Source organism: Falco cherrug, chromosome 1 (assembly GCF_023634085.1).
Source record: "Falco cherrug isolate bFalChe1 chromosome 1, bFalChe1.pri, whole genome shotgun sequence".
Classification (NCBI taxonomy): domain Eukaryota; kingdom Metazoa; phylum Chordata; class Aves; order Falconiformes; family Falconidae; genus Falco; species Falco cherrug.
In genome coordinates this window covers 47,179,939-47,192,997 of record NC_073697.1, presented here as the reverse complement: position 1 = coordinate 47,192,997, position 13,059 = coordinate 47,179,939, and the positions used below count along the sequence as shown (strand labels likewise).

Below are 13,059 nucleotides of genomic sequence, written 5' to 3'. Positions count from 1 at the left end.
GGAGCAAGCCATGGTTGGTGGGTGATGCATGCAGACTTTGGCCTTTAGCAATATTGTTCCTGGAACAATCCTACTTGCACACTCAGTAATACATCTTTTTTGTGCTGGCATACTTTCCTTTCCCACATGCTGCCAGCCCTGCCTAAAAAGGGCCTGGGGCAGGTGCAATGGTTATGGGCTGGTCTTTGGTGGGCACCAGCCAGGAGAGCTGATTACACAGTGGTGAGTGTGGGCACAAGTGTCCCAGCAGGTCTCAGGTCTGATTGTATCACCATATGCTAGGACACTGATTGCTTTCCTGGTTTTAGATAACAGTCTTGTTGGGGAGGGCATGAAGCTGCTTCTGCTTGACGGGCTGCCTACACCCGAGATGCTGCTTGTGAAAAACATGATGGTAATGAAACAAAGAAACTAAACCAGAGCTGAGAAAGTGGAGGAAGAAGAATGACAAAACCTTTCCCTTGTCTCTTGGTAAGCCCATGGCCCTGGGCCACGAAGCCCTAGAATGCACTTCAGCTCCTGGCATCTCCTTGGCCATTTGCTTGTGTCCTCCCATTGTTAGTAGCTCTGCTGTGTGGAAGAGATCCATCACTCACCTTCTATATTCCTATTTCATGTCTACACAACCCACGTCTCCATATTCGCTTTCTGCAAGTTATGTAGCCTCTGGTGGGGATAAGCTTGCTCAGAGGAGTCCACCAGCGGGACACACCTCCTTCAGGAGTTTTAAATAGCAGTGACCACCAGGAAACTGCTATTTTAGGTCTAGTTGCCATCTTTTACTGACAGCTGCAGGGCTTCAGACTTTTCTTCCTTTTGCCAAATCCTCCCTGTCTCACCATGGAGCCATGACCAAGGGGAATAAATCACAATCTTTGGCGATTTTTTTGAATGTTGCTATGGAACAGGTCACGGCAGCCAGCGCGAGGTCCTATTTGTGTAGTCACCCAAGGAGGAAAAAAGACATTTGTTCTGCTTTGAAAAATACCTCTTCCATGTGGAAAGGGCATATGGTTTGGGTTGAAGGCTGTGGCTGCCGAAAGGGAAGATGAGCTGCGGTAGGACGTTCGCGCAATGATGCAGCCCAACTGAGCAGCATTGCAAATGTTCCTTGAGATGGTTTTGCACGTTGATCAGCGCACATCATGTGTCGCCAGCCAAATATTCATCCTTGGCTAAGAACTGGCTGCATTGTAGGGCAATTAAAGTAAAATATGACCCCCTCCTCCCTAACCCACAAGCAAACACTGAGGTGCGTGAAGGCCATCAGAGGAAGAATGACATCATAAACCCGAGGGAAATGAAACATCATGCCAGCTCCACACGCAGGTCAGCCACTGCGCCAGGACAGAGTCTTGCCTCTTTGTGGCTTTGACTTCTGTGCTCTCCATGTGCTCAGACGACTCATCTTTTGGGCAGCTGTAAAGCATGGGTGTGCTCCACACCACAGTTAACCACAGAACAATCTATCCCTCTCCTGCTTTTCAAGTCCTGGTGGCAAATGGTGCACAACATCCTCGCCACCCTTCCATGATGATACCATCTCCACATGACCCAGAAAAAGGCCATTTAACTGTGCTCTGGCTGCAGCCCTGGACAGCTAGGGTTTGTCCTCTGGCTCATGCTGCTCCTGCTGGGGAAGGGCTCAGGGCTGGCCACCAAAGTGTGTTTGTCCTTAAAGCATGGAAACCACTCGTTCCAGGTGGCAAGACCTCTCCCACAAAGCAGTGCATCTTGGTGCTAAAAGCACCTTACAAGAGCAAGAAAATTCAGGCAATTTTTTTCCCCAGGTTCTACTAGGATGCAACGGTGGTGGTACCAGTCCCAGTGCTGCAGATGTGACCTGCCCAGCAGCATACACTCCCATTCCCAGCTACTTAAAACTACAAATGCATTACTGTAGGCAGGTTATACATAGGTAAACTTGCATGTAAAACTCTAGGTGTCTGGGATGCAGTTCAACAGGATCACTTGCAGGAATCCATTAATATTATACAGAAGTGCTGGTAGGATCGGCCCGGTGTTTCCCATGCTGCAACATCCCCCTGCATCACCTAGTACCAGCCAAGCAAGGGTTTGCTGAGCAACCTTGCTCAATCCTCCCCCAAACCAAAGCCAAACTCGGGCTCCTCTTGCCCCTTGGGAGCAGGGCAGGATGAGGTCCCTTGTGCCCATCCCACCAGGCACTGGGTGCCCGCTCCGACGCACCCACCTTCCCCCTTTCCTAGCCGTGGGATCCTCTTGTGGACCTTGCACCTCCTTGAGCATCTGCACGGCTGAATGCACTGTGAGCACCACCACCATGTAATGACAGAAATCCAGAACAGAGGTTTAATGAGCAATTCCTGCCCTTGTGCTACTGCTATACGCTTAATCCTGTATGACAGCAGGGGTTTAAATAACTCTATGCACACAATGGCTTATGAGGCTATAAATATAGCCACTAACAAATAAAGAATACTGCCCTTAAACAAAAATTATTATATATTTATTATGAATATAAAACCTGCGCTGGCCAGGACTCACACAGCAGCGCTGTAAAAAAAGAACCCTCCTGGCACTACAAATCCGAAAGCCTAGAAGACTTGGTTTTGTAAAGGACCCTCACAACTGGGAATAAACCCCAAAATTTAACAATTTGTTTATTATTTTTTTAAAGTAAGTTTTCCATGTTAACAAAAAAGCAGAATAGTTTTATTTAGTGTTCATCTCACACCTTGGACAGCTGCAGCTGTCAGGCACAGAAATACAGTATTAAAATAAACTGAACAGTTGCTCATTGAAAAAATCACGCTATGCAAACCTGTGGATTGTAACATCAACAGTATAAAATGTAACAAAATTGGAATTTTAAATTTTTTTAAGCTTTTAAAGATAATAGTCCAGGCTATAAAACTATATAAGCATTGAATAAGAAATGTTAAAGTCAACAAGTCTACAACAGATACATCTTGTAAAAACTCAATAAATTATATATATATTTATAATATCTAGTAACATTTCAAATCATGCACAGTTTTGTACATTTTCTTTTTTCAGTACAGGAAAACTCAATGCTTCGAGTACTTGGAATGTACACAATTAGCAGACATTTGTAAGAAAATACCAAAAAATTCTTTTTTTATTCCAACAAAACAAAACAAAAATCTATAGAAATCTACCTTCTCAAACTTCCACTGAAGTAATCTCAAACTATAAATTATTTATTTTAGGATTTTGTGGCTCTAAGAAGGAAAAAAAAATATATCTTAAAATGAGATGCTGTCATCCTGTTATTCTGAAACATTGATATGTAATATGCATCAGAGAAAAATGGAAAGAAAGAATTCAGGATGCAATTTGCCTTGCCTCTTCGTGGCAGCAGATAAAGTCTTCTGGACAAAAAAATCCCACCCACAAAAAGCCCCCAGTCCAAACCCCTGCTTCCCCGGTCAGCTTGATCCATGCTAAAGGTCCCTGGTTCACTCGTGTGCTTTTAAACAGCTATCTGACATCGAGGAACAGCACAGCATTTTAAACACAGAAAATCAGGCATCACTGGCATTTTCCAATGTGTTAGATGCAAGAGAAATACGCAGTCGTTGCACCTCTCCTGCAAACAGTGTCACTCTTCTTGCTAGTTAGCTCACATGGCATTTCTGAAGCCCAAAATACAACAGTACTGGCAAAGGGGAAAAAAAAATTACCCCACATCACCCAAAGTCAACATTTCACTTTGCTGCATACTTGTTATTAAATCGACCACAAAGAATACCTTCATTTGAAAATAGAAAAATAAACACCCACGCCCCCTTAATGCACAGTGGTTAAACTGATGGAAGAATTCTTGGCCCTGATTTTCTGAAATATGTAAAAATCATCTTTCTGCTGCTATTTGTTTGGTTTTAACCACTGATGTACTGAAAAATAAACTTACCTTTTCTTACTGCAATCCAGGATAAACTAATATTTTTTTAACTGAATACGTACATACATACACACACACACACACACATATATATATATACACACATATATATACATATATATATATTTATAACATTAAATGTAATTTGTTAAAGGACTGTACATCTATACATTCTTTCAGTATTTCCCATAAACACAAAAGAAGAACTTGATTAATATATATTTTTTCTCCATTTTTTAATAAGTTAAAAAAAACACCCTTAAGCTCGGTGAAATTTAAAGTTTACAGTAACGCTACTACGCTATTTAAACCGATGAACAGATATGTTAATGTCTATAAATAACTTTACAAATATACATGTTAAGGTACAATTTTTAAAACAAAACTGTGAAGATATAAAACAAACAAACAATCTTTTCTTTTGCCCAGATCAGTATATCCTAGATTGCAATGCTCGTATTTTGAGACTCTCTCTCAGTACTGCTTCATGTTGCATTAGTATTATACATTCTTTTTTTTTAATATATTTAATTTTTTATATATATATATATTTATATATATATATACAGGATATATTTATAGATATATACACAGATTCTCTGGAATAAACCTTTTTGATATAAGTTAAAGGCTCTTGCCTACAGGTACCCGTAACTTCTTTCTCCGAGTCACTGCATGTAGATGGAGCCAACCCGCTGGCATCGAGGGGTGGATGGGGGAGCTGCTTCCCTCCCACAAAACACTTTGCAAGCAAAAACAAGCAAACCCCCAAAAGTGAGATTATTTTTTTTTCCCCACAAAATGGCTGTTCCCAAAGGTCAGGATGTGGCTTGAGTTGTCGTGTGGGCACCCAGGAGCCAGGTTCCCCACCAGTCTCAGATGGGTGATGCTCTCCTACCTGGGAACCCCCATGGCCACCACTGGGTCTCTGCCTGCCCCAGGGTCTGCTCCTATCTTGGCACGGCCCCATCGCTCCCAGCCCAGCGCAAGGGCTGGTGGCTGCCAAGCCTGGCCAAAGCACTGCCCTTTCAGAGGACTTGATCGACTCTTTTTTATTTTTATTTTTTTTTCATTTCTCCATCACGATTTGCATTTTACTTGATTTTTAATTCTTCTTCCAAAAAGGATTCCTTCTGTGTAGCTGGGTAGTGTGATCATGAAGCTATAAAAACGACGACAACAAAAATATAGATATTTTTATAAATATATGAATCCCTGCAGGCAACGTGGCTTTTCAGCTCCACCAAAAAGGTTCATATACAGATTGCATAAGCAAAGAATTTCTACATTCTTTACACTTTTCTTGTTTGTGTTTTTTGTTTTTTTTTAAAAAAGGAAGATTATTTTTTTTTGTCTTCTTCGTATTGCAGGCACAGAACGGCTACTCTGGCACTCGAAATGCAAGCACGGAGCTGGGAGGTCAGCATCCCCCAGGTTCAACATTCTGCTTAGTAAAAAAAAAACAAACCAAAAAAAAACCCCAACCCAAAATGAAAAATAAACCAAAAAAAAGTCATAGATGATAGATCATCTTGGCAAGAGATTAGTTCCTTCAGGCCAAACAGTGCTTCTTGACTTTTTATACAGCAAATGGGAGAAAAAAAAAAAAATTGTTGGTTTGTGGGTTGTTTTTTTTTACCCTGAACAGCTTGACAACAACACAAATCTCCAGGCACCACCACACAGTTCCACTGGAAGATCCTTCACTACGGTTTCGTCCTCGGCGCCCCACATTCGCACCTCCATGGGCATGCTGCCTGTCTGTCCATCCATCCATCTGTCCACCTGTCCGCCTGGGGGGTCCTCACGTCCGGATGACGCCATTGCACGGGGGGTGCTTGGGCAGGCAGGGCTCGTCAGGCAGCAGGTCATGTGCAAAAACGGAGTCATCCCCCGAGGAGCAGGTGCTGTGGGTGTCCTGGCCAGCTGGTGAGTACTGCTCAAAGGGCACTGAGAGGTCCAGGTACTCCTGCCGGGGCAATAGACCCATCAGTGCTGGCTGCCTCACACCAGGGACCAAGCAAGCCCTCCCGCACCCACCCCACCACACTCACATCAGTGGATGTCACAGTGAGGACCCTGTCCAGGTCTTCCACCAGCTGCTTGAAGGTGGGCCGTTGTGAGGGGACGGCGTGCCAGCACTCCCGCATGATCATGTACCTGCAGGAAAGGGGACTGTCATCCATGGTGGGGCTAAGTGGTGTCCACCCACTCCCAAATTGCCTGAGAGAACAGCTACGGCCAATGCAACTTCAGCCATGGTGGCCTCAGTGCACAGCCAGCTACAGCGAGCAGGAGGAGGGTTTTGTGGAGCCACGCTCCTCATTACTGGTCATCATCTCATGCATGTCTGTGCTCTCAAAGCAGGAGGAGGACCTGTCCTAAAGACAAAACACCAGAGCTACACCCCCAGACACCACCGACTAAACAAGGGCAGGCACGTTATACTGCTCAGCAGTCATGGGCTGAGCCAGAGGAGTTGGGGTTGCCAAGCCTACCGGGAGATGGCCGCACAGTCTCACAGTGGGGATGCCCCAACAGCCCAAACCACAGCCTGGGTGGTTATCTGGCTGCAGAGGGAAGGGGGAGCAGGGCGAGGTCAGCCCCCACCACACACTCACAAATCATGGGTGCAGTTTGCAGGTTTGTCCATCCGGTGGCCTTCCTTCAAGAGTTTGAAGAGTTCCTCAACAGGAATTCCTGGGTACGGAGACCCTCCCAAAGTGAAGATCTCCCATAGTAGCACTCCAAAAGACCAGCTGGAAACCAAAGAAAGATCTTTAAAATTCAATGAGTTTTTTTTACAGGCCCCCCCATATCCCCTCCCCCCTACTTGGCTTTATTTCTGTGCAGCCATGCATAGCTAACAAAGTCATCAATAGCATGACTAATTGCCTAGGCCATTTTTACTAGTTACTTGGAGATCTCTGCTGATCCAACTCAATAGCAAAGAAATCCCAGGCACCAAGTCTGAAATTGAAATGAGCATTTAATCAGATAGGTGACAGCCCATCTATCACCCCCAGCTCTTTGTTAGGTCTTCCACCAGCTCCACTGAATGGAACAAATCAAATTATTCATGCACAGCTTCACTGAATTGCAGGCTTGGAACCACAGGCCACTAATTGTGCAAGCTGATACCAAAACTTGCTTGTTACAACACTCGTTTCACTGGCCAAGCCGAGAGAAAAATACCCCAACAAAAATCAGCGGAGCACTGATGTTACACACTCCAGTCCCGCAGCTGTGCTATGGTTAGAAGTCCTCTTTTTAGAAAATATCTTTTGCCTTCTTCATTTTCTTTTTAAAAACAGGGATTATCTGTCTCCGTTTTGCTTTCACGCACGCTCACTCTCCTGTTCTCTAGCTTTGATTTATCTGTCACGCCTGCTGCAGCATTACCTAAGCATGGAAACTATGATTTAAGATCAATAAAAGCCAAAGTATGTGAAAAATACAGAAATAGAAAAGATTCATTCATCCAACTGCAAGCAGTGAGCTTTGGGGAGCAGGCAGGCTGGCTGCTGAATTACTGTAAAAATGCCATTATTGACCAGATACTGAAATAAAAAAGGCAGTGCACATGCTGAGCTACTTCAGCCCCAGCAAAGTTCAGATGCGATACAGATTTACACCTAAGGTGGGCTCTGCTGTGTGCTTACCATGCTGAGGCACTACAATGGACAAGGCAGGATTAGGAAAAATAAAGGAAATAAATGAAGCAGCAAAGTTAATCCAAGAATATATTTGTTGAATATTCTCCGATCAACTCTACCAACAGCAGAGTATCTCATCCCACGTACTCAATGAAGCGTAACTGTCTGGGGTGAAATGCGGAGGAAGCTGAGGGTAACTTTTTTTGCATGGAGTTTTTTTTGCACAAGTATTTTTGATGGCAGGACGAATCACCTCGTCTATAAACCGGACAAGAAATACCTGCCTGCCTTCCAATAATTTTCCAGAAGCTCACTAGAGATCCTCAGATGAAAGCAACTAGATAATGGTAAAATAAAACCACATGTGCAAAGCTGCAGCTTGGAATTGATTCAATTTGCTTTTGCATCCCCAGGCACCCCAGCAGTGAATGAGCCCTGCTCACGCTTAGCAGTATGCTTGTCTTTAAGATACTATAGGTGTTGATTTCCCTGTCATTTCAAATTTTTTTTAGAAGTGCGGGTATGCTTACACATCGCTTTGGTGAGTATAGACCCGGTCAAACAAGGCTTCTGGAGCCATCCATTTCACAGGCAGCCGACCCTGTAATTAGGAAGACAATGGGAACATCCCATCAGCATATTCCCCCAGCCAACAGGGCACCATCTGAATCTTCTGTTCTAATCCAGTTTGAAACATTTTCATTAACAACCACATCTGCCTTCCCGGTCACTGCGCAAAGCTGTAGTGGTCACATATAAACAGATTAAAACATTTGATCCCTGGATCTTTGCTGACAATCTTTGCAGCAAACGCTCTCTGCAGAGGACTGTATTTCACTGCCAAGGCAGGTTTAATGTATCAGCACATCTATAGCTTTGCATGGGAACAGCCTCAACTGCTCGTAACGCAGCTAGCTCTGCAGCAGAGCATGGGACACCACTTTCCAGCTCTTTGGTTGGAAGAAGCAGTTGACTCCAAGCCCAAACCTGGCTTAGGCTGAACTTGAAGGGAAACTTCCAAGAGTGAAGGCAAGGGCCACATCCTCTAATAAACAAATCCTGATCCTGCTGGAGGCTAAAGGAGGAGGCCTGATCCCAGGTTTCCAGGGGAACATCCTACATCAGGGTCATAAACATGGGCTGTCACATGTGAGAAATATGAGATGAGAAAGACTAGATTAATCATAATTCTTTGGGGCTTTGCTTGGCCCCTGGAGGGAATCTGAAAGGAGTAGTTTGTGTCTGAGGCATAATTTGGCTGTGGGGGGGACTTTGTCCTCTTCTGACCCATTGTCTCACTGGGAGAAACAACCAGAGATAGGACATAGGCAGGATACACAAATGGGATTATGCTCCCAGCTGTCCTGAAACAGGGAAAATCCATCTGATCTGTGATTAAAATTCCCCAAGAATTTTTATTAATTTATGATTAAGAAATCCCAGCAATTAAGAAAAGATTTCTGATATGATATTGCAAAGGATCGGTATGGGCACGGTGGACATTTAGACCCCTTGCAGTTGCAAGGTCCTTAACGTTCTGTTATGCCCTCAACCTCTTTGACCACCATCTCCGCACTCTGTGGTAGTTGTGGCTTTTGCTCAGAGCTCAACACCTCTCTCCAGCCCTTCACTTGTAAATTCATCTCTACGGAAAGTATAAACGATGCTGGGACTCAGCCCTTGTCTTGGACCATCTTCTCACCCTTGGAGTCAAGGACCTCAGTTGTAAAAAAGAGTGAAATGCATGAAAGCCAGGTAGCTCAGGTATACAAAAAGTGACATTCCTCTGCCAAGGCCTCTGGTGGGACAGAAGTTGGCTCCTTGGGACCTTATGAACAGTAGTGGAGCAGACTGGAAAGGGCTCCATGCCCCTGTGGTAAAAACCTCAGTTTCTCTTAGTTTGGCCAGAGATGAGACCTCACAACCAGCTGCAAGCAGCAGCAGTATCTGTCAGGAAGAAAACAGATGGTGGGTGGAGTCTGGGACCAGCATATCTACAGTCCCTCACTAGATGAGGCCACCGACAGATTTCTTCCTCCTAAGCCCCTCTAGAAAGTGAGATGTGGGACAAGGGCCACTTGCTGCATGGATGACCGAGTTCCCTGCCAGAAGGAGAACTGCATGTGCTTGGCAGCCCTGTACTTACATTGGTGGTTTTCTTGTAATAGTCGATGTTGTGAACGTCTCTAGCGAGGCCAAAATCAGCAATTTTCATCACATTGTCTTCAGTGACTAACACGTTCCTGGCTGCCAAGTCGCGATGAATGCACTGTGAAAGGTGAGCAAGTCAATAAATAAGGGCTTGTTAGCTGCTTGCGCCTGGAACCAACAGCACCACGTGGTTTATGAGCTGCTGTTTCATTGACTCCCAAGCTCATAAAGCTGTGGGCACTGCTTAACTCCTCGCTTTCTGTGTCACTGCCCCATCATGCATACTTGGTGGGAGCCACCTCTTAGCAACACCTAATCGGCAGCCTCAGCGCTGACACAGCCACGTGGCTTTTCTCTCCAAAGGGGATACACAGACAAGAAAGCCAAACCTCCTTTTCTGTGGGCGCTTACTGGAATGTGAAGCTGTCTTTCTGGCTCACGTTTGAAGGGAAAAAAATCCTCAAATGAAGACGCCCCCAGTACATCCACCACACACAGAATCATAGAACAGTTTGGGTTGGAAGGGACCTTTAAAGGTCACCTAGTCTGATGCCCAGCATCATAGCTGTTACCTAAGAAAGCAGCTCAATTAGCCTGCGCTGTGCAGAAAGCAGTTTAAAGCCACCATGAACCATCCACCCTGAGCTGCAGCCACAGGATGAACATGTCTGACATGTGAAGTGGAAATTGCTCTTGCCGCTGCGCTCCCTGCCCGCAAAAAGAGGTCACGCCGGCTGGTGCACAGTTTCGTGAACCCAAAGCCTGATTCTCCACTTGCTGATGCCAGGGTAAATCAGGACTAGTCCCATGCCATGATGTAAGAAAATGCAGCAGCTGGCTCAGTGTCAGCAGAATGCTCCCCAAGGAGCATCCTAGGCGTGGCCACGCACGGAGCCAAATGCACTGCCAGGTCCGCTCCTACCAAGCCTACGTGTGCTGGTGAGAGCTGCAAATGCATGAGCTACACCCAGGATCTCAGCTTCCTTGTGAGTGCTCTGCATCTTTAGCCATCTCAGAAGGAAGATGGGGGGAACAAGGGTTCAGCAGCTCCTGACTGCTGTCTAACGTAACATCTCCCATGGTGGAAGCTCACAACTTGGTGTGATGCTCACCATGACCGCTGCTGCCTGAGCCTCAGGATGGCACATGTGAAAGTTACCTTTACGAGCGTGGTGAAGACAGGCACCAAGGTCTGGGTTGCTTGTGCTTTCATACGCCTTTTGGGGATGCTAACGGGCCTGCAGGTGACAGCAAGGGCTGTACAGCTGCATGGCACATGGATGCAGCCAGCATACGGGAACTTCTGCATACAGATGAAGCCTCCAGTAAAAAACTCGAGATACTTCATATCAAAAATTCTGGTCTCTAAAGGGAGAAGCCTGCAACGTTTTGCCTGAGGTTGTCCTGCACACCACACATACCGAACATTGCGTGCTTTCCAAAACATGGGTCTGACTGACACTTCTTCCAAATGAGGTTTCTCAGCTCACCTTCTGAGATGCCAAGTACTCCATGCCCCGGGCCACCTGGTAGGCGCAGGAAACCAGGTCTTTAAATGTCAGCTGCTCTTCAGGCAGCTTGCAGGTGTCGAAGGAATAGTCCATGCCAGGTGGGCGACGTGCCCTGAGGTATTCCCGCAAATTCCCCTTTGATGCATATTCCACCAACACGTAGAGTGGTCCTGCAAGTAAGAGCACATCAGCATCCAGCAGAGGAACAGCCAACCACTGAAACCCAGTCTGGGACATTTTGGGCAGCCAGTAAGCAATTGCATGGAAGGGACAGTCAAACCTGAGCCTCCCACGGCCCTGTGAGCACCAGGCTGCTTTGCTACATACCATCCTGTGTGCAGGCACCAAGGAGGTTAATAATGTTTTTATGCTTCCCAATCATTTTCATCATTTCCATCTCAGAGACCAGATCAGAAAGGTCCTTGTCTGTGGCATCATCTGCAGAAAGCAAGACAGGAAAGGAAAAAAATGTCAGGAAGAGTATCAGTATTTTGGCAAGTGGTTAATAAAACTGCTGCATAGTCATTTGGTGGAAACAGTACTCAAAATATGGCAGTATTAGTTTTTATTCCACTTTGGGAAGAAGAATCAAAATAAAACCAAAACCTAGTATCACCAAAAAAAAGATAAACCCCCAAATAAATGGAGATAAAGATAAATGCCCATATGGAAATCAATAAACCCCTCACCTGTTACATCCTGGTAAGTTAAGCAAAACAGTCAGTTTTGGCACTTGGGATCGTTTTGATTTTCTGATTGTTTCCCTCCCTCGTCTCCAGGGGCAATGAGTTAAGGATGGTGGAAGGTCAGAGCTAGGAGAGGGGTTACAGGAAGCAATGTACTTTTTGCAAGGAGAACTGCAATTTTTCTACGAAAGCTATGTGCATCTTTTCTACTTTTCTAAAAAAGTAGAAAAATAGGGAGACGCCTCCCCAAATGAATGCTTTGGTTTGGGAAGATGTAAATGTTCCTGCTCCCAAAACCAGCTTCAGAATGGACTGAAGGAAATGTAAAGTAAACATCCTTTTCTGATAAGAAATCCTATTTTTTAAAAGTGTCACCCCATGTAACCTTAACCCTGGGCTGCTCACTGCTGGAACATCTGCCCTGCTTGCCCCAGCTGAATTCCTCAGGGTGATTTTGTCTGTGTGCTGTCCAGTTGCTGTGTGGAGTAGAAGGATGTGAAGCAGAGACTCATCCAGAGGTGCCCAGCGACTCCCCCATTTTTGGCCTCCCTTTAACCTCTCAGGAGTTTGGGATCAAGTTTCTTCAATTAACAAGCTCCTCAAGGAGTCTCTCAAGTGGATTTCTGCAAGCTCCACCTAAGCTTGTTGCACAAGCTTTTGCTAGAACAGGCAGCACTTGCTATGGGAGGGCTAAGGAGTGGGCTGATTCACAGAGCTGGCTAGAAGTGAAGGGGGTTCCCCTTCTTCTCAGGGATGCTATTACCCCTTGGCAGAGAACTGGGTTAATTCCCAGGCCCTCTTCCTGATGGGATTTGCACTTTTTGTGCTCTCCAAGGAGACAGCCCTCACCCCCAGGCTATGTGGGTGAAGGGGAAGAAAGGTTGTTCTTGCTTTCTTCTGTTGAATCTGTTTGTACAAAAGACTTAAAAGAGAGGCAAGGAGAGGAAATCCTAGCGCGGCATGCTGTTCTGTCCTCTGTGGACTCCCCATACCTTTTAACATCTTGACAGCAACCGTGATGGCTTTGTTTGGCTTGTCCTTATCAATCCCAATCGCTTCTGCCATCACCACTTGGCCAAAACACCCCTCACCGAGCGGTTTTCCCAAGGTCAGGCTGAAGGGAGAACAAGCAGGCACATGAGTGGGTA

At 45.5% G+C, this 13,059-nt stretch overlaps 1 protein-coding gene across 4 annotated transcripts in view; it reads right to left on the bottom strand.

The window, feature by feature from the left end:
- Positions 1–5,531: 5,531 nt before the first annotated feature.
- Positions 5,532–13,059, bottom strand: part of FGFR3 (fibroblast growth factor receptor 3) — a 55,617-nt gene continuing 48,089 nt past the window's right edge. For all 4 annotated transcript variants that reach the window (XM_055726532.1, XM_055726536.1, XM_055726541.1 and 1 more), the window contains exons 11-18: positions 12,904–13,025; positions 11,553–11,663; positions 11,205–11,395; positions 9,710–9,832; positions 8,094–8,164; positions 6,529–6,666; positions 5,962–6,067; positions 5,532–5,876 (exon numbers count right to left, since the gene is read on the bottom strand). In XM_055726532.1, coding sequence (XP_055582507.1) covers positions 5,712–5,876; positions 5,962–6,067; positions 6,529–6,666; positions 8,094–8,164; positions 9,710–9,832; positions 11,205–11,395; positions 11,553–11,663; positions 12,904–13,025 — 1,027 coding nt within the window. In that variant the 3' untranslated portion in view covers positions 5,532–5,711. The remainder of the gene's footprint in view (positions 5,877–5,961; positions 6,068–6,528; positions 6,667–8,093; positions 8,165–9,709; positions 9,833–11,204; positions 11,396–11,552; positions 11,664–12,903; positions 13,026–13,059) is intronic.